General features: G+C 37.3%; 1 protein-coding gene across 1 annotated transcript in view; it reads right to left on the reverse strand.

Moving 5' to 3' along the window:
* Nucleotides 1-21,650, reverse strand: part of LOC149420854 (ATP-binding cassette sub-family G member 4-like) — a 116,316-nt gene that overhangs the window by 4,050 nt on the left and 90,616 nt on the right. The window contains exons 3-5 of the mRNA XM_089635581.1: nucleotides 8,395-8,685; nucleotides 2,517-3,091; nucleotides 1,789-2,004 (exon numbers count right to left, since the gene is read on the reverse strand). Of these exons, the coding sequence (XP_089491707.1) occupies nucleotides 1,789-2,004; nucleotides 2,517-3,091; nucleotides 8,395-8,685 (1,082 nt within the window). The remainder of the gene's footprint in view (nucleotides 1-1,788; nucleotides 2,005-2,516; nucleotides 3,092-8,394; nucleotides 8,686-21,650) is intronic.

Below are 21,650 nucleotides of genomic sequence, written 5' to 3' on the forward strand. Positions count from 1 at the left end.
GCATCATTTTAAGCTTATTCACATCGTATAATATGAATCAGTTGTAGAAACATATACTATCACATCGAGATACATCTGGTCGAATGTAGCGATTCTCAAGTGTGCGCATCGTTGTTACTGGGAAGTAAATTATGAACACTTATAAAAGTGTCTTAACTAAATACGTAAACAAAATATTCGACTCTGAAAATAGAAGAATTTTTTTTTTGCCGAATTTGGATTTCGCAAATTTGTTCATAACGTGGTGAGTAATTTGCGCTCCCATGTAAAAATGTCTATTCATTCAAAAGCAGATTTTACTTTTAAGAACTAAATGGTGATATTATAATGCGAGATGCCTATATACTGTCAGATTGAATTATTGACGAATCACAGTCAGCTTTACCCCCTTCGTTCTTCAACAGTTGATTTTACCCCTCACCTTTAATTTCTAGTCTATATATTCATATGTCTGTGATTTTAGCCAAAAGTCACCATGAGGTCACTTTTTTGGTTTTTTTACATAACCCCACATCGGGCCTATGATCTTCGCGGATGTTATTTGGAGGGTCTCTTTGAAGAAAGGAAGGAGTGAACCTGGCTCTTGAAAAGACCACAGGTAGTGGGGAGGAAACACAGAGGCCGGCAAATCATTCTACAGCCGAGCTGTTAAACGAGTCGTAGAAACGGCCCGTTCTGATGCGACAAATGTCAACTGTGTACAAATGTAGAGTGCGCGTGTGGCATGTTTTCAGACTATGCTATTACTTGCAACTATGTTTCTTTTTTCACTAACCCCACACAGGAGGCCCTGAGGAAAATAATTTCTCTCATGTCATCTTTGGGGATGCTGTGTGGCTGGTCTTTTTAAGGAAAGGAAGGAGAGGAAGTTCTGTGAAGGAAAAAAGTATGAAGGTTGGGTAGGAATCTAGGGATCAGTGTATCAAGAAGTGACAGATCAATGAATATATCCCTCCCACTGATAAGTCAAAGGGTCACCCCAAACCAGCCTCTCCCGATCTGGCACGCCACGCAGCTGGTGGGCAGGTGCATCCTGAACACACTTCACCCAATGAACCTGGGCACCCCTGCTAAATCAACAAACGTAGCAAATAACTTAGAGTGACCTGTAGCAGAGGTGTTGGTTACCCAATAAATGGTTCCCGGGGCGGCGGTACCCAACCCGCCTCCCAAATGTGTTCCATTCATTAGATAATATTATTATCTTTTTTGTATCAAACAGATATAATGTATCCTCACTGAGCATTGATAATGGTAAGTTAGTCCTACATCTCAGAAGAATGAATGGTTTATGCCTACGCGCTCTTGCGAAGTTATCAGGCGTTATCAGTTATTATTGTGCATGTAAAGGAGTATTGTTTTAGAATACAATTGTTTACGTGACATGATGTTAAGTTTGTTGAAGATTTCGTCAGGCACTTTCAGAATAATTTTTATTATAGCTTTTTGGGTGCACATCCCCATCCGATAATACATACCATATTCTAAGAGCGATTGGCAATTATTATCATTTTTATTAGGTAGTGCCAGTATCTAATACCAGTTTTCTTGGATGTTGGAATATGGACTAAGATGGGATTCCTCGAAAAGGCCATTAAAATAAATAAGGAGAGCCTTATGAGAAATAGGAAACAAAAAGAAAAGAGCTATGATGTTTGCTTGTGTATGTTGCACATTGTCAAGTTGATTACAATGAAACAACACCACCCAAGAGGCTCAAACTTTTAAGAGATGTACCTGTAGCTCATCTGAAGCAAATATTGACCAAATGAATAATGAAAAAGTTACCTGAAACAGTAGAGATAGTGGAGCTGCTATTCTTGCTGATGTTGTCCTTGATGTTGACCTGGTTGCTGGGCATGCTGGCGTTGCCGCTGTCCCGATTGCTGGCCGTGTTAGCCGTCAGGTAAGTGGTCGGCTGGTAGTTGTTGCACTTGCCGTTGTTCACCGCGTTCACCAGCTTCGTCACATTGTCGCCGTGCTCTCCGCAACTTACTTCCATGACTGTAAACATGTTTATTTAAATGATGCCAGTGAAAGTGAAGATATCAAGGAACATAATTATTATTTTTCATCAATTCATTTTAATCATAGTCATGTATTCGGTGTAGATCTGATGTACAAGGTGCAATTTTCTCTATATATAAATGGAGATATGACATAAATTAAGTAACGAGATACAAAATGACCATTTCCGACAATTCAATTTTAATCAGCATATATTTCACAAATTACACAATTATTTTCTCTTTTATTGTTCAATGATAATGTAAGAAAGTAACAGAACATTATAAAGATCTAATTGAAAGAAAAAATCATGAAACATAAGATGGCCACTGAACTGTTTGTAAATGGCGTTGAAAATAAAAACGGTTGTTGCAACATCATTAATCAACTGACCTTCCACTGGTATATTTTTTGGGAAGGTGCCAGTTCATAGCACATATTATGGAGTGATCATGTGATACATGAACTTAGGTAAGAATATGATTTTTATCAATAAAAATTGCACTTACTGTAATCTGCTGGATTATGGTACGGTGGACAATGCAGTCCCATGGACGACAGGAATGGCACCAGCCCCGCGATGCTGCCTTGATAGACACACTGCCCCTCAGCCAGAGTATAGAGATAGTCAAACACCTCAAAAAGTCTGGCAGAAGGCTGGTGGATGGTGCAGATTATCGTCCGGCCACCGCGGGCCAGAGATTTCAACAACCAAATGCACTGAAAACATGAAGAACTGTCCAAGCCCGAAGTCGGCTCGTCAAAGAACATGACGGGCGGATTGTTCACAAGCTCTAACGCGATGGAAAGTCGTTTTCTTTGCCCTCCAGAGAGGTGAATTGTTCTAGTGTGACTGCACTCAACTAAGCCGAGTGTTTCTATAATTTCGTTAACGACATTTTTCTTAGATTGGATTGTGGAGTCTTTGCCCAGCTTCAGGTTGGCGGACACGGTCATGGCTTCCTTGACGGTGAGGTGCGGCAGGAGGCAGTCGTCCTGCATGATGTAGCAGGACAGCTTGCGGAACCGCCGGAGATTTCTTTCTTTTCCATTTATGAGGACAGATCCAGTCAGGTTGGCAGTTCTGAAATACAAAGAAGAAATAACTCAGAATAGGTACATAATATAAATGTTTATCACTATTTTTTCTGTTTCAGGTACATGATCATAATTCAAAAAATGTCACAAACTGGAATGTAGTGGGTCAATTCAAATTGCAAATATTCAGATGACAGATGATCAGGGAGGTGATGTTAATTAAATTTTCCAAATCCAGGATCAATGAGTTTTACATAATACTAAAAAAGATGTTAATGAGAGACCAATATCGAATTAAAAAATTACTAAAGGTCGCCTTTCATTAATTGGGCTAGCTACATAATCAAAGTCAAAGGTTGAGGAATTAACGATCCCTCAATTGAATTCATAGTTAATTCTATAAGAAGATATTAATTACTATTTGATGTGTATCCGGCGTTGCTGTGAGTTATTCTCAGGAGATAGACATATACCATGGCTAACTTTATTGGCTAACAGACAGATGCGGATAGCGACTTTATTTTAAACTACTAAAGAGACACAGGGAACTTTACTTGGAGATGGAACAATGGAACATAGAACCAAAACAATTGAGATTGTAGCAGTCTTTTGTGAGCAGATTATTAATAACAATGGATTTAAAAGTTGGCAAAATTAGAAATGAGACTTCTGAGGAGTTTGTGTTAAAACTATATGTATATTTATGACCGAAGAAAATTCGAGAACAATTCATGGCCATTAAGTAAGCATTGAACAACATTGAAAAAGAAACAAAATACACTATGGTTTGAACATGTTAAATTTTAAGTAGATTGATGGCAAATGAATCAGGGGAAAATTACAAACGTGGAAGGAATCATTTCAAATCTTTTATAACTACATAATTAAATCTTCTGGAAGAACTCAAAAGAACTTAATTTTAACGCAAAAAATATTGAACAAGGCGAATATTGAAACTTTTTTTAAGCAAAACTCATGTTGAAAAGAGGGTTAGGTTAGCAGACTTTCAAGTGACAAAAACCAATTTGTTTAGGAAACAATATAAGTATCAGAGAGCCATATATATATATTATATAAAGAGTGGTAGAGAATATGCTGCGCAAGTCAAAGTTCATTAGGCAACGAGATTGGAGTTGACGTTTGAAGAGCCGCAAACGCCTATGCAAAGGGCTGCATGCGGCTCGAGAGCCGTGGTCTGCCAACTGATGTGTTAGTGCAGCGGTCGGCAATTATTTTAATTGCGGGCTATATGAATGTCAATTTTTTGGAGGGGCACAACAAAAAGCCTTTCCGTGCCTCGGAAATAATCAAGGAGTGCATGCAAGCAATTTTGGAAGAAATTGTAAGCGACCCCATATAGAAAACTAGTCTTGACACTTTCTTTGACACAATTTATTGGTGAAGGACTTGAAAAATTCAAAGTTCTACTCTGTTGCTATCGACGAATCTACTGACAATACTAACGTAGCTTAGATGAGCATTCCTAAGTTTTAAAAGTGAAAGTGTGTTGAACCCTTCAGTGACTGCAAAAGAAACCATATACAATCCAGTCCGTGATCCGAATGTGAAATTTAGATACAGGGGGTGTCGCGGTGGACAAAAAACAAAATATTTTTGCAGGGAGGAACAATACGTTCCAAAAATTATTAATAATAACAATGGTAATGAAAATAACAATAAGTCTCCGTCAGTACAGGATGTTCAAGTAGTCGAACCGATCGACAAACAGAATTACCTACCGTCTAAAGCCCTCCGCGATTCTGATAAATTCCACAGCAACTTAAATGAAATTAGATTAGAACGACATGCCAACTATAGGAGCAGACAGCTTGCGATTGGTTCCTGGAATGCTCGATCCCTTAACAACAAACTAGAGGTGGTGGACGATATTTTCAAAGACCAAAAACTCCATATCCTTACTGTCACAGAAACTTGGCACGAGAACAGTGATTCGTACTCAATTAAGAGACTCCGAGCTTTAGGGTATGTGGTTCTTGAAGAAGCCCGACCTAGTAGGGACCTACCATCAAACAATATCTCACACTTTATAAAAAAAATATCTCACACGTGAATCACGGGGGTGTCGCGATAATAGCCCGACCAGGATTACGGCTAAACAAAGTAGCTCTCGGTACATTTAACACGTTTGAGTATATTGGATGCAGGGTTTCTTCTTCAGGAACGTCGTTCATGTTGTGCACCCTTTATAGGCCCGGATCGAAACAAATCTCAGTCGAATTTTATAATGAGTTTTCACAGTTTTTGGAAGTTTCAGTCGGACTCTCCGACACACTCATTATTACAGGCGACATTAATATTCGTCTCGAGCGCGTGACATCACCAAACACTGTTAAATTCTTAGATCTATTAGCCAGCTTTGGATGCCACCAATGGGTCGACGTCCCAACTCATGATGCTGGTGGTACATTAGATGTACTTATTTCAAAGAACAGTGATCCACCGCTTTCAGCAGATATTCGTGATATAGGACTGTCAGACCATCGGCTCGTTTGCACTGATATTGATTTTAACCCGCCTAAAGTACCATATAAAACAATTGTATCAAGGGAATGGCGTAAATTTTGCTTTAGCGATTTTCTGGAAGAGTTACAGACCTCTCTCTTATGTACACCCAATGTTTGGGAAACAAAGACCCCTACCGAACTTGTCAAGACATATAATAAAACACTTTCATGTCTGTTAGATAAATATGCCCCGACATCATCAAAAACACGGAAAGTTCGAAAGTCTGACGGCTGGTTTGACGATGAATGTCGAAACCAGAAGAGACTTATGCGGAAATTAGAGAGGACCTATAGGAAAAACTCTTCTGTAACTACAAGAGACGAGTGGATCCTTTCTCAAAAACAGTATACGTGTAAAATTAATTCCAAAAGATCAGACTATTGGAAAGAAAAGATTAACTCTGAGCGAACCGACCCGCGACGTCTTTGGAACTCAATAAAGACAGTAATTTCCGAAGTCACTGTTCCAACGAAAATAGATATTAACCCCGGAAGCTTTCTCAAGTTTTTTTCGGGAAAAAATTGAATCCATTCGTGCTTCCGCATCTCACGCCCCTCCGCCAATATTCACTTTAAATTCTAAAGGAATTTTGTCTTCCTTCAAACCCACAACGCTGGAAGAAGTAATAAAAATTATTTCAAGCTCGCCTAATAAACAGTGCAGTCTTGATCCCATACCGACATGGTTATTAAAACAATGTTCTACTGTTTTAGCTCCATTCCTAGTTCACGTTTTTAATAAATCACTTAGCACGGGTGACTTTCCTGAACCACTCAAGTCAGCTGTAGTTACACCAATCCTGAAAAATTCAAAACTAGACCCCGATAACTTAGGTAATTATCGGCCCGTTTCAAACTTACCATTTATTTCAAAAATCCTGGAGAAAATTGCTGCCGCACAAATAACCAGTCACTTGAATTCAAATAAATTATTCGCAAAACGTCAATCTGCGTACAGAAAGTTCCACTCAACTGAAACCGGACTACTTCGTATGCTATCAGACATAACTCTGGCCGTAGAGTCAGGTAAGTTATCACTTATCTCACTCCTAGACATGAGTGCAGCGTTTGACACGATTGATCATGAATTCCTCATTAGGAGATTAGAGGAAACATTTGGTTTGAATTCCGACATAAAAAATTGGCTGGTATCTTATTTATCCAATCGCTTACAAGCCGTGAGGGTTGGAAATAAATTGTCCAACTTCGCAACACTATCTTCAGGGGTACCCCAGGGATCCGTTTTGGGTCCACTTCTCTTCATCCTTTTTACAAATGATGTCGCCAAAATAATCGAGTCATTTGATCTCTTGTCTCACTGCTACGCTGACGATCAGCAAGTTTATTTTTACTGCGCTCCAAATGATATCAATAGTCTCAAAATCCGTATAACTGAATGTCTAGAAGCAATAACTCGTTGGATGTCTTCAAACAAGCTGAAGCTCAATCCATCTAAGACTGAGTTTCTCTGGGTAGCCACAAACAAACGTCAACAATTCATAGACAATTCACCTATTACTATTTCCGGCAGCGATATCATCCCAAAAACAACAGTCAAACTTCTCGGTGTCAATTTAGATTCAGACTTTTCGTTTAAAAGTCAAATAAATAGGACTGTAAGCACCGGTTTTTTTCACCTAAGACAACTCAAGTCTGTCCGAAGAAACCTTCCTTCAGAAGCAACAAAACTACTTATCAACTCTTACGTAGTCTCACGTCTCGATTACTGCAACGGCATTTATGCCAGCCTTCCAAAATATCAAATTGACAAACTTCAATCAGTGTTTTATGCAGCAGCACGGCTCATAACCGGGGTTTCAAAATATTCGCACATTTCAGAACACCTTCGTAACCTTCACTGGCTCAAGTGCCCTGAAAGAATCCAGTACAAACTGTGCTGGATGGTGTTTAAATCCATCAATGAAATGGCCCCACCCTACATCTCTGAACTATGCTTCCCGGAAAACACTGGTCTGAGGCAGTCAACGCTTAGATCAGCAACATCAGCAGCTGTAGGCAGACTGATAGAACCTAAGCGCAAGCCAAATACTAATTTTGGTGATCGCGCTTTCGGAGTATCTGGGCCGAAGGCTTGGAATAAACTCCCTCCGGAACTAAGATCCATAACAAGTCCAACAGAATTCAGGTCTAAATTAAAAACTTACCTTTTTAAGCTGTCGTATCCTTAAATTAAATATACCAATCCTAAGAGAAAGTCCAGTTATATTCAATTTTTCAATTAAGTCCTAAATCCTGTATCTAAATTTCGCCAACAAACAATTAGATAATGTTAATTAAGTGTTAATCTCAAGTGACCTATCAGGTAAGTATTGAACTTTATATTTTCTCCATAAATAGTTAAGTAATAACATAGACCACTGTACAAATGTATTATCAGTTTGTACAGCGCCCTTGAGGTGTTTTTGCACAAAAACGGCGCTATACAAGTTATCCAAGTATTATTATTATTATTTAGTAAAATGTACTGTGGGTGGGCTGCATTTACTTTAGTCAGAACAGGAAGCACTTCAAGGGCCGAATCTGGCCACCAATTACCGATGAGCAGTTAGTGTATGCCTTTGAAGTCTATAATAATTTGTATAAATTTTAAAAGGGTTCAAAGTTATTATCTCAAGGTTTTTGCTGGCTAACAATACAACTAATTTCATAATAATATCAATAGATGTCTCTGTAGTCTACCTGATTTATCAATGAAACCATTTACTTGTTAGGCCAGTTAAAACTCTCAAAATAAATTCAGTAAACTGATTTACGAGGATAGCAGCAATTAAAATATAAGCAATAACAATTATTATAAACTCACCTGTATCCTGCCAAGATATTAACCAGGGTGCTCTTGCCGGCGCCCGAGGGTCCAAGGATGGCGGTGAGCGTGCCGGCGCGGAAGGTACCGTTGACCCCCTTGAGGATGGTCTTGTAGCCGCGCTTGCGGCCCTCGGACACCGAGTAGGAGAGGTCGCAGAAGCGGATGTCCACGGGCGGGCGTGAGGGCAGCTGCGTGAGCTGGGTGCGCTTGGGTTTGCCATCGTCGTTGGGAACCTTGCGGATTAGCACGCCGCCCGCACCGCCATTGCTCAAGTTGGTTTGAGAGCCACTAGAAAATAAGAAATAACATCTTAATTTTTCGTTTTTAAATCATCATACAGCACTAAAAATCATGTATCACTAAAAGATTAGATCACTCATCACACTGCCGCAGGTCGCAACAGATAACGTGATACGCACTCTGTCCATTTGTATGTACATTTCTGATGGAACGATGATATTTTTTCTTTTTATTTTTATTAATTATCATCGGACAACAAAATTACATACACAATTTTTTTACAAAATATGTTCAGTAATCGCTGGTTAAAATTTTTCGGGTTCAAAATGCTGATGCACCCTGCATAGTAACAAATTGCGCATTCAATACAGATTTGGGTCAGGGGTGGGTAAACAAGAAATGTCCAGTTTGGCCAATGGGCCCAAGCGAGGCACTGTCGATATTTGAAAAGGATTGGTCAATTTTACTAAAAGTAGGGAAAAATTGAGCTTACTTCGTGCATACGGAGAAAAATTAATATCAGAAATTATTGGTTCGAAAAATTATAATTTGAAATTGTTTACGAATACGCCGCTTTGCCTGTCAGATTAATCTTTTGTCATAGTATGTACCTACTCTAATTATTCTTGAAATAAATTTAAAAAAATCAACCGTCTATGTTTAAAATGTCATTTAAAACTTAAAAAATATATTGAAAATGGTTCGGCTGAGGGTTGAAACTTCCTTACCAGGGACCGGGATAGGACTGACATTTATTTCTTATATTAATTAACTTACACTAAATTATAATTTCGTCCGATTTCAGAAAAATTCGTAGGTATATGTCTGCGTGTGGGTACGTGATTGACACGAAAAGTTTATAGAATGCATTGTCATCGACAACGATTCTATCTGCTGAGTTTCAGCTCGATCGGATGTCGGGAAGTGGGTTGATTTCCGATTCCAAGATTTGTGTTCATTCATTACCGAAAACGAAAGTGAAATTCGAAAGGATGAAATTAAAAACCTCATATTTTGAAATGAAATGACCATAAAGGCGGCGATACACATGCCTGTAAAATGGAACAGTAGCTTGCATGCATGTTAATGGCATGTACAAGTTACTGGCGCAATGAGAATACACATGCAAGTTAAACTTGCATGCAAGTTGCGTCCTTGCATGCCTGTATTTGCAAGACGTATACACATGCCAGTCACTAGACAGTACGTGTCTCAAATCACTCTGAGACTGAGTAGTCTCAAGCTTTTTGGCAATGGAAAACATTCGAAGTGAATTAAATATCATCGTATTGCAATTGGCAGTACAATATGTGGCTAATTTAATGAGACTGAGCTACTGGCATGCCCGTACCTGTCGCGACGTTCACACATGCCGGTTTCATAGCCCCCCTCGTCCCCTCCCTCAACTTGCATGCCAGTAAATCAAATGTTGTGCAATCTACTTGCAAGGCAGGTACAGGCATGCAAGTTAGCGTATACACATGATAGTAGCTGGCATGTGCAAGGAGCTTGCATGCAAGTGTGCCAGCTACAGGCATGTGTATTCCCGGCTTATTTATAACCTTCGTGAAATTTACTCGGGTTCGTTTACAGAAAAAATTACCTCTGACCTTGGGGCGAGTTTTCAAATACGAAAATACCTCGTTCGGAGGCTTATTCCATTCCCAACAATATTATATAATATCTACGTTGTTAGTCGATAAGTTATAAACCACCCATAAACACAATATCACAATACGAAACAACATTCAATTCCACATAACCTAATTAAAACTGGACGTATTTTTACAAAATGTTTTTTTTGTAGCAAACTTTTCGAGCAACACGCACCCTGACAGTATTCGAAATATTCGTTTTCCACAATAAATTAAGAGCTGAAATTCAACACCATAATATGTAACCCGACGCGTCGGGCAACACTTGGCTGCAGGTAGTAGCGGGCTGCGGCGACCATTTTTTTTTAACGATAAATTCAACTTTTATATCACAACTGCCCAGATCCCGCGGGACTATGGCATAGGTACCCAACGGGGTATGTTTAGAGGTTGGAGGGAGTGGATAGGTGAAGGAGATGGGGGAGAAGATTTGGAGGTATCTCACTACACGGATCTGGTCACCAAACACGGCTAAAGTCATTTCAAGCAACAATTCGAATCTAAATGTTTTTTTCACCATCGAAATACTGAGAGTAATAAGTTTTTCTGCGGAGAAAAAAAAGTCTAAATAACTAACCATCACATCGTTTCCCCGCAGGGGTAGGCAGAGAGGACGGACCTCCAAACAACTCGGTCTTGGCACACACTTCTTGCCTCATTCACATTCATACATCGTCTCATACATACTTTTCTATTATTCTGACTCTTGACATGGCCCTACTCGAGTATCTGATCCACTTGATCGTGCCATGTCTTTCTCGGGATAATATATTCTAAAAGATTGTCCAGCAATTTTAAAACACTATTTCGAATGAATTGTGTCAACGTGGCGGACCTATCATTTGTTTATATGAATGTAGGAATGTTTTAAGAGATCTGTTTTTATGAATCAATTTATTATATTATTGAGAATCATAAATCAACTTACTGTCTTGTCATTTCCACTGGCACTAGTTACCTACTTAACTGTAGGTGTTAAGCCTTGGCTACACGGCAGCGTCGTGCTTGTGCGGTATAGTTTGTACAAAAATACGGGACACTGTGGTGGACACAAGCGGTACGAAGTAAGTTTGCACAGACCTTATTACGGTAGAAGTCGTCTTCATAAAAACACTGAACATAGCTTAAGAACATTGGTTTGTACGTCGAAATCAAATCGACGATTGCGCAAACGGCTTACAGTCTTGCTGTCTATGCACACGGACTTATCGACACAAAACAAACACAGGCAAACTCGTGAAAGTGTAGCCAGCGCTTTAGTCCTTATGATTGGCTTTGCGTGCTTCTTGATGAGCTGCAAACTAAAATATTTCGATCTGAGGCGGCTAGGCGTTAGGCCAATTGAATAATGATGATTTTGTTCTATCGATTATTACGTCGGCTATTGTAGCTTCTATTTATAGCGAGACTCAGTGGCGTGCAGAGTTTTGTATTAGGGTAGGCAAAAGGAATAACAACGAATTAATTGAAAAAATATATACCATGGACAAATACTCTTTTCGTGCAACGTTTCTCCAAGAATGGCTAAGCTGCTTAGCCATTCTTAAACACGGACAATATTCAGAAAGCCAATACATAATATTATTAATCATTATTTCATTAGCATAGTTGTAATACTTCATAGAGATTCCGACAGATGGCACTGATGGTTATGTTTGCTAGGCTTCGAAATTTGTTATGAAAAGATTTACAAATATGGATTCATCTTTTGAAAGCGCCCACAGCAAACACATACATTATGTGTACTATAAAATAACAATAAATGCTCCTACGTGATCGACATTTGGCATAATTCGTTTCTGCTTTTGACACGCTATAGCAAGCAATCGGCACTGTGCGCGATGCGCGATGCTCGCTATGATTCGTTGCTGGAACTTCGCGCGTATTTTTGAAAGTTTAGATTGGTTTCCTGGAATAAGTTTACAAATTTTAATATTATTTATGGTTTTATGCAAGTAAGGTAGGATAGGCAGTGCTTACCTATGTCGCTATAGGGAATGCGCGCCTCTGGAGTGACTTTTATTAATTGAAATCGAAAATTACACCTGACCTGTCTGTAGGAAAGGTCGACTATGACACTAATGAATATTTTATGTTCTTTGATGCTGAAGCCACATAAACGGCTAGTTCGCATGACTTTAATGTTGGATCAACTATTTAAATAAGAAGAGAAACAATGTTCATAACTTCATCATGAAGCCGAACAAAATATCACAAAAGGCCTATTGTTGTTTTATGTTATTGATTAGCATTATTTCTATAATCTCATGTGCTTATGTAATATTAGGCTCGATCTCTTTATGTTTTATATTTGGAAATTGTGAAAATATTAATCTCTCAGAGTAAAGGTAAAACAAATGGACTACTAACTAGGCAAGACGCGAAAATAACAATTTTTAAAGACAAGTTTTTTAATACATGTATTTAAAAATATACAACTTTTTTGGTTTGACTGAGGATTAAACCTTCCTCCCCAGGGACAGAACTTAACCACGCTAACAACTTAGCCAAATCCCGATTGAGTAGAACCGACATTTATTTTGCATATTAACTACTGTAATGTCATCCAATATTAGAGAAATGCGTATATTTTCACTGCCATTAAAATTGTTGCGAATTGTCATCGACAACGAGTCTCTCTGTGACATTCAGCTCGTATACAGTACTTATCTAATTAGGTGTTTCAATTTATTAGTTCTTCAATCCTAATACACAGACAAACATCTCTCCTGTAAATAAGCTGATTTATTTTCACCAATCGAAACGCGAAACAACGTGTGTCTCCATTTGTACAGGTGGAGTACGTACCTAGTCACCGCCAGAGTTAATTTATTCCAGGTAACCTTACATAACACTAGCAGACCAGCGCACAATGTAATAGACCGTCAAAAGCAAATTTCACGGTCACACCGTCTCGTTCGTGACCGACACCAGTATCTTCCGGCAAACCTTATAGCCCAGTCAATGAAGGGAAAAAAAGACCCAATGTCGGAACTAATTCCCCGAAAGCTGAATTTTTCACAGATGTTAGAAGACCTTTAGACATGTATTTTTACAAAAGTCCCCGACTTTCCCCCTTGTGCTTCCTTCCCCACCCCCTCTTGAATATATTTTTCAAAGCCTTTCGGAATACGCTAATATCTCCTTAATGGTTTTATAAAATCAGATTATTTTTTTTTTTTAGTTTTTATTTAGTTATTCTAAAAAATTGTATTCTTTCATTTTTGCGAGAAAAGCTATACAATCTCTACAATTTATAAGTAAAGGAAAAATATCAGTTTTTAAAATAGTATTTCAGAATATATTTCCACATAACTTTTTTCTGAGCCTGTTAACGAAAAAAAATAAATCAACAAAACTTGTAGACAATATTTTTAGCTATAAAATAGTGTATATAATGATGGGTTTCAACTTATAATAAGGCACGTAGGCTGTTAATAAGGAGCACGGCGCGCGGCGGCTCGAGCGCGCAGCGGTTCGCGGCGCAGCGTGAAATTACAAAAACCTAAGGAAAGTAATGATTAATTCATGTTTTTTTTTTTTATAACAAATTCGTCTAACTTTGAAGAGTTTTATTGTTATTTACCAGTTTTAGTTCGGAGGGGAGGGGGGTAATATAAATATTTTCCCCTGCCCAATGAAGCGCTTTCATTATCCACCAACCGCCGTGCCCCGGTCTGGCTAAACAGTCATATTGTGTTGTATGATTGTTTGTTACTTATTATTTAAATACAGTTATGTGAAATAAGCCAAAAATACCAACAACAGCTTGGGACTACCCTTTCACAACATTAAAATATTGCAGACCTTATGTTATGGCGAAGTTCTAAAAAATCTTTTGTGGAAATTCTCACTTGTTTTATTATGTCCACCTATCAACAATAAAATACCGAAACAACAAATCACTTAAAATAGTGCATAGATCTAAAATGGTTTACTTTCAAACAAGCTTCTTAAAATATACCTCAAAAAATATTATAATGACAAAACGGTTTGTAAATTATATTATATACTTATCAATATTATCTATGACGAAATTAGGCAAATATTCAAATAATTTTCTAGTAAAGAGAGTCTTCCATTTATTCGTCATACTGGGGTGTGTTCAGACATGATAATCCGTTATGGTTGTAGCACATGGCAGAGCAGGTAAATCCAGATTTTCTGCAGCCACAGTAATTTTCATATCCAGACTTGCAGGAACAGGACACCAGAGAAAGAAGGTCATCAAGAGCAAATGGTTTCAAAAATTTCTTCTTTCCACCATTTTCATTTACATTTTCATACCTCCATCCCCAGTTTATAGGGTTTAGTTTGTTTCCTAACCAAAACTGTACTTGCAAATAAACTCTCAACAAATGTTGATGACACGATTCTGAAGTCGGTGGTAGTTTTGCCAAGTCAAATTTAGATTTAAATAGCTGATTTTGTCGTTAGTCTGGTAAACTTATAGAATCGAGTTTCGTTTCAATTAGAGTAGCTACCAAGACCATACATGGCGAGAGCGAATTTTTCTCCATTTTGCAACAAGTTCTCTTCAGTCGCATCTTTTTCCAGAAATGCCTCAGCTGCGCGTTTTGCTTCGGGATTGTTTTTCATCATGTTAGCAGCTTTTATCTTTCCTAACCCATATAAAGATGGGGTCGTATCACAGCCCGTAATGGCATGGGTAAATAGCATGTGTTTTCGAATATCTTTATGTAACATTATAGGTTTCTCTATGATGTATAAAGTTCTTGAAGGGGCCTTTCCACCAACATCTTTACAGAAAAAAATAGATTTTCCTTCAGGAGCAAGACTTACAAGTAATACCAAAAGATCACTATCCGTGCCAACAACAATCACTTTTGAGAAGATGTTGAGTTGTTCGATGCCGGTTAGTACAATGTCAATATCGGCATCACCTGCGGCCGTGACTGTTTTCAAACCAGATTCACTAAATTTATGACACAGTGCTTCAATCATTATTTTTGTTGTTTTTCTTATTAGATAAGAAAGCTTCCTTCTTAGTCAAACAACGTGTAGTAAAGTTTAATTCAATATCGCACGATGAGTTGTTAGCCGACCTTCGTCTTTGCTCTTCATATTTTACAGTTGGTTCTTCAGGGTATCCATTGAAAACGACAATAGAATGTTTGCCAAATTTAGTTTGGACGAAACGTGAGTATGATTTAATGATGTCTCCGTAAGTAGTTTAAGTTTGCCAAACAACAGAGTGTAGGAGGTATCCCCCATCGATGACTATTGCAGCATTTTCCAAGTCAACTTCGTCATGAATACTTTCGCTAAATACTTTCGCCATACATGATTTTGTTCCTTTACGAAGGAAGACTTCATCAAAAATAGAAGGGTTCTTGAAGCCAATTCATAGCCTAAATAGGTCTAAAGCTTGCTAAGACTATCACTAATGCACAGTATTCTGTTAAATAGCTGCTGGGGGTTTACTGCAACTTGTCTCGTCCTAACAGTTGCGGATTTGAATCTTGCTGGGTAGTCACCATGTCTTTTCTTTTTAGTCGTATATCTCCAAAATTAAATCCTTTCATTTTTTACATAGCTACCAGGCCCACCTCATAAGCGTTATCACAATTGACACTATTATCTGAAATAAACCCTTAAGATAAAGACACCAGCTCCCCCGAGAGCTTGGTGAACGGGCTGTGCTGTCTTAGCCATGATGTACATTTTCCTATATCTAGCTCATTCCTTTTCTTCCGTGATTCGCGCAGCTCAACATGCTGTTCAGTAAAATTAAATTTTATACCGATGAATTCTTTAATGCTCTCTTGCACTTTCACGTAGTAAGTGGTTCCAAGTTTCCACTTTGACAAAGCGCTGTCAGTGATTCCGCGCACCAGTGTCAAACCTCCTACTGACTTCATTGGTCGCATGAGACACTGCTCGATGATCATGTCCGTCCACGTACCGGACCAATATCTGTCGATTCTTCTTATTGTAAAGTACCCATTTTCAGTGAATAGTTTATATTCTTCTTTAGTTATTCTTGATTCGAGTTGCAACATACTTTGAGCGTACATATGTGCTGATTTTGCGTATGGTAAATGTCCTGCCGGGTGGAAAAATGGAAGCATATCAACAATAGTATTTAGGTGCATTTTCCGATTCCCAGACTTCTCGGCAAATATAAATCTAAGCATGAGGTCGATGCAATGTAGAAGGTAAAGCCACAACTTGGCAGTCCTACTCGATGATTCCTTAATCCTGTCTTCACTTGCTTCAGTATATGGAATCGTCTCTTAGATTGTCATCATTATTAACCTCCTCCATATCTTTTTTCCACGTAACTAAATCTTGATACATATTTTCTATTTGTCTTAATTTCCCATCAATATCTCGGTATTCTTCTCTCATTACGTGGACAAGAGACGCTGCTGTTAAAGTGTAGGCTCTGTTTGCCCGAGAATATTCATGTCGATGGAGCATGTGAGTTACTGTTGAGGACGCGTAAACTAATTCCCATAAATTTCCCAGATAACTTCATTTAAATAATAAGTAACAAACAATCATACAACACAATATGACTGTTTAGCCAGACCGGGGCACGGCGGTTGGTGGATAATGAAAGCGCTTCATTGGGCAGGGGAAAATATTTATATTACCCCCCTCCCCTCCGAACTAAAACTGGCAAATAACAATAAAACTCTTCAAAGTTAGACGAATTTGTTATAAAAAAAAAAAAACATGAATTAATCATTACTTTCCTTAGGTTTTTGTAATTTCACGCTGCGCCGCGAACCGCTGCGCGCTCGAGCCGCCGCGCGCCGTGCTCCTTATTAACAGCCTACGTGCCTTATTATAAGTTGAAACCCATCATTATATACACTATTTTATAGCTAAAAATATTGTCTACAAGTTTTGTTGATTTATTTTTTTTCGTTAACAGGCTCAGAAAAAAGTTATGTGGAAATATATTCTGAAATACTATTTTAAAAACTGATATTTTTCCTTTACTAATAAATTGTAGAGATTGTATAGCTTTTCTCGCAAAAATGAAAGAATACAATTTTTTAGAATAACTAATTAAAAACTAAACAAAAAATAAATAATCTGATTTTATAAAACCATTAAGGAGATATTAGCGTATTCCGAAAGGCTTTGAAAAATATATTCAAGAGGGGGTGGGGAAGGAAGCACAAGGGGGAAAGTCGGGGACTTTTGTAAAAATACATGTCTAAAGGTCTTCTAACATCTGTGAAAAATTCAGCTTCCGGGGAATTAGTTCCGACACAAAACCTTCATTGACTGGGCTATTAACCGGTTGCGGATAGGTAATGACATTAATGACTAAAATTACATAAAACCTACGTCGTTAAGCTAAAATAAGAATGCAAACAGGTAATAAAAAGATTATTTATTCGATTAGGTAAAAAATTCACTAAAGAAAGGTGACGTGAAATTTGCAGTTTTTTCTAGAATTAGAATTTCTAGATCAATGCAACTATTATCAACGAGCGAGTCACTTAAACTCTACTAACCGAGCCAAATCCGGATTGTATAAGACCAACATTAATTACGCATATTAACTGTTGTCACAAGTGTCATGTCATTGAATTTCAGAAAAATGCGTGTATGTCCGCTTGTGTGTTCGTGATTGCCACCAAATATTGATAAAATGCATTGTCACAAAATGCATTGTCATCGAAATGCAACATGCAATGTAATCATGCAATGAAACGCAAATTGTGTAGGTACGTATCTCGACGCGAATCCTGTAGCTGTTCGTGCTGATCCGTGTGTAGCTGAAAGGCATATTCAAAGGCTTTTCTTGATACGACGCGGAGAAAATTTACTGATCCAAATATGGTTAAATTATTCGTTTTCCTGTTAAAAATGTGACTGCATGGCTATAATGAATGAATTGAAAGAATTCCTAACAAAAGTATCAGTCAAAAGCGAATGTTTTATGAGGACGGCGAAACACGTGTTCATACAAATACTAACATTTACATACTGATATTGTCGCATTCCGTCATGATATGTATAACGAAAAGAATACGTGCTCTCGATATAATCCGAATGGCTAATTTTCCAGGATATTGTCATGCTGTCACTTTTTTAACAGGATCATTTTTCTCCGTCGAACTGTGACTGTTATTCGATCCATATGATAAACGTCCACACATCACAATCGTCACGAATACCGTCCAAATGGGCACTGCGAACACCATGCTAATGCCTTTGTGTTTGCATCAAAAATCGACAAGCGACAGATCAGCGCGAACGCCACACGAAAATTGCATTGCATGTTCCTATTGCCGTCCAAACGACAAATTCGCATTGAACTGCATATGAGCATTGCACGTTGCATTGCGCACGTCTGGACGCGGCATTACAAATTAATCCAATTATCGAAACCACATAAGGAATTCAACATAGACAATAAAATTATTTGGAAAATAACTTATACAGCCATTACGTAGAGTTGCCGTCACACGCACTTGCGAAAGAGATCAAATTACCAAATAAATCTTCTATGCGTAGGCAGTTACGTACGTCATTCCACAGGCAATTGGTAGAAAACCCGACAAGAGTACAATTTTCCGAAACTTTTCCACTAGAAATGGGTAGGAGTACTATAAATGGGCACAACAGATTTTATCGTTCGCCAGGGAAAATTCATACGCACAAAAGCTGGCGACCTCAACCTGAACATTATTTATTCAATTTATGGAACTCGATAACGGGGGTACGGTTCCTACAGTTTTTGCACAATATCGTAAATAAATATGATTTGGCCAGTACCTACCTAATGAGTTTAGATAGTTTGTGATTTTTTTGCTAGTCCAAGAAAAGGTTTTAAGCCCCGTTCACATAATAGTTTTATTAACGCCAGGCAATTTAAGCCATCCTTGTTTTTTATGGAAGCGGCGAGAGTGTGCACAGGAGAGCAATTTTACCGAGTACTTTTTACGTTTGTCGCCCATAAAACGCTAGAGGGTGAAGTTACCTACATACAGTTCTTCACTGCTAGTATCAGCCTCAGTCTGCTACTGTCACTATATAAAATACACATTCGGTAACCGGTTGATATAAAATTCAATAATACTAATAATTGGCAGTTGAAATAAATTTTAAATTAGAATCACTTTGGCAAGGACACTTTTTTTTACTTGAAATCGAAACTACAAATAGGATAAACCCGATCATTTTTTCAATCGCAATATTTTCAAGTACCAAATAAATCGTACTTTGACATTGGGTGGCCAGATATGAATTCTCGATGACAATTTCTTGAAATCTGTCTTGTTTCCAGTTTAGTTGGCGTCAGGGAATTGATTTTACTGAATCGACCTTTCCCGTTTTAAAATAATTTCCCTTAATAAAAGTTACTTCCCATTCAGACAGTTTTCCGTTCGTGTTTTATTCAGAAGTCACGGAATCCCACGCACTTTAAACTTTTATTGAAGGAAAAGTTGACAATTGACTTAAACTTTAAAAGAGTTGGATGTGACCGTGATTCACAAACATTACAGGACGAAATCTAACTTGGCGTGAACTTTTACATTTAATTCCGTGACAAAGTGTGTTTCAAAAAAACCTTATTATTTTATAAGTTTCTCGTTATAAGAATCTTAACTTCTCAGGCTAATTTGTTTGGTTTAAACAGGTATCACCGTAGTCAATTTGTTCGCATTTTGGAACAGCTCATATGATCTCATAGAAATCGTTGTATCTCCCTTACTGGCATGGTTAGAAATATGATGTAAACGATGTTAGAAAGACACAAAACCCCGCTTTATATTCAAATCTAGAAGTTAACTATATAAGAATTAAAATATACACCTCTATGAAACCAAAGGGTCGGACCACAATTTGAGTAAAAATTATGAAAATTTGTGAATTTTTTATTAATTATTTTTATATGAAACGACAAAAAGTGAGGTGGAAGTAATGTTTATAATACTTTCGTCTAATAAAATATGTGTTTTTTTCGTTATCAGTAATTTTGGTTCAGTGTTTAAACGAAACAAGTAAGGTAAGCCATTTTTTAAACTTTTTTGTTTGTTTTTAAAAATTTAATACATCAAAAATGATGCATTTATTTGTAAAAATAAAATTTGAAAGCTCATTTCAAAACAGATTTTAGTTTTCAGATATGTTCAGAAATGCCCCTGAGGTGATATCTCACAAAAGCGGCGCTATACAAATTGTCCAGTTAATAAATAAATAAATAAATAAATCGCATTTATTTGGATTTTATTGAGAAGCGGAAATACACACAAATTCTCCAACTTTCTGACAGCATCTTTAAGAAATGTACTCTCAGTACTCCAGAGAACTGAGAGGTTAAGTACAAGTGGAATGATAATGATAAGTTTAACTAAAAATACTTCTGATGAATATTTGTATACTTTGCCCGGGGAATGAAAAAGGGTATAAAAATGTTCGGTAATTAAGGATCACTATTTTGCATTAAGCTTCGCTTCTTTAGCTTCTATCTTTATAACGAATTGGTGTACATTATAAATACCAAAAAATATGCATTAGATAAATTGAAGGTTATACTATATAAAGAGTAGAATACAAATAATAAAATAAATTACTCAATAAAAAATTTAAATGTCTATCAAAAAAAAACATTTTTTCAATTGAAATGTATGAACGCGTAAAGGAAACATTTTAAAAAAAAATACTGAATTATGGCTAAGATTATTTGTGACAGTTTCATTTGATTAACTTTTTTGCTTTCTTGTAAAATAATTTACAAAATAAATAAAAACCAATTTTTGGCTTGAAATCGAACGTTTTTAGACTGCGTTTGTCAAGCGATTTTAATATCTATTACATACAATATACCAAGAATTTACACATTTTTGGCTTGTAGCTTCCTCTTAATTAGTATTTTAATCTAGAAACCCACAGTCACACATTAGTCTCGGCGCCGAGTATTTAGTATCTATTTGAATAGCTCTTTAGAACAGATTTATACCGATCATATAAAATATCGTGATACTAGTTCATCAATTGCATCTAATAACGCTGTTTGACAGTAAAATTATTTCAGACCTTATTGTGTGGCACAGAGTTATTAACATCTTAATTGACAGCCCTGCCATCTTTTCCACTATTAAATTCCATGTGCCCACTAGGAACACAAGACAAAATGTAACATTATTCTGCAATACATACACAAGCAACTATCAGACACCTTCACTAACCTATAGGATGCATTATCTGAGCAACAAGTTTGGGGGTACTATTAATATATTTATCGAGTCCATTGTTGAATCCTGCAAATTATAGTAGCGTTGGTAATCTAGTTTTAGTGATTTGTCTTATATGTAGTATTGTTCTAGTTTCAAAAAAAAATTATTTTATTGTTTCATGTTATACTAA

The sequence above is a fragment of the Hesperophylax consimilis genome, chromosome 9, assembly GCF_061612785.1.
Source record: "Hesperophylax consimilis isolate HC1 chromosome 9, BYU_Hcon_1.0, whole genome shotgun sequence".
In the NCBI taxonomy this organism is placed as follows: domain Eukaryota; kingdom Metazoa; phylum Arthropoda; class Insecta; order Trichoptera; family Limnephilidae; genus Hesperophylax; species Hesperophylax consimilis.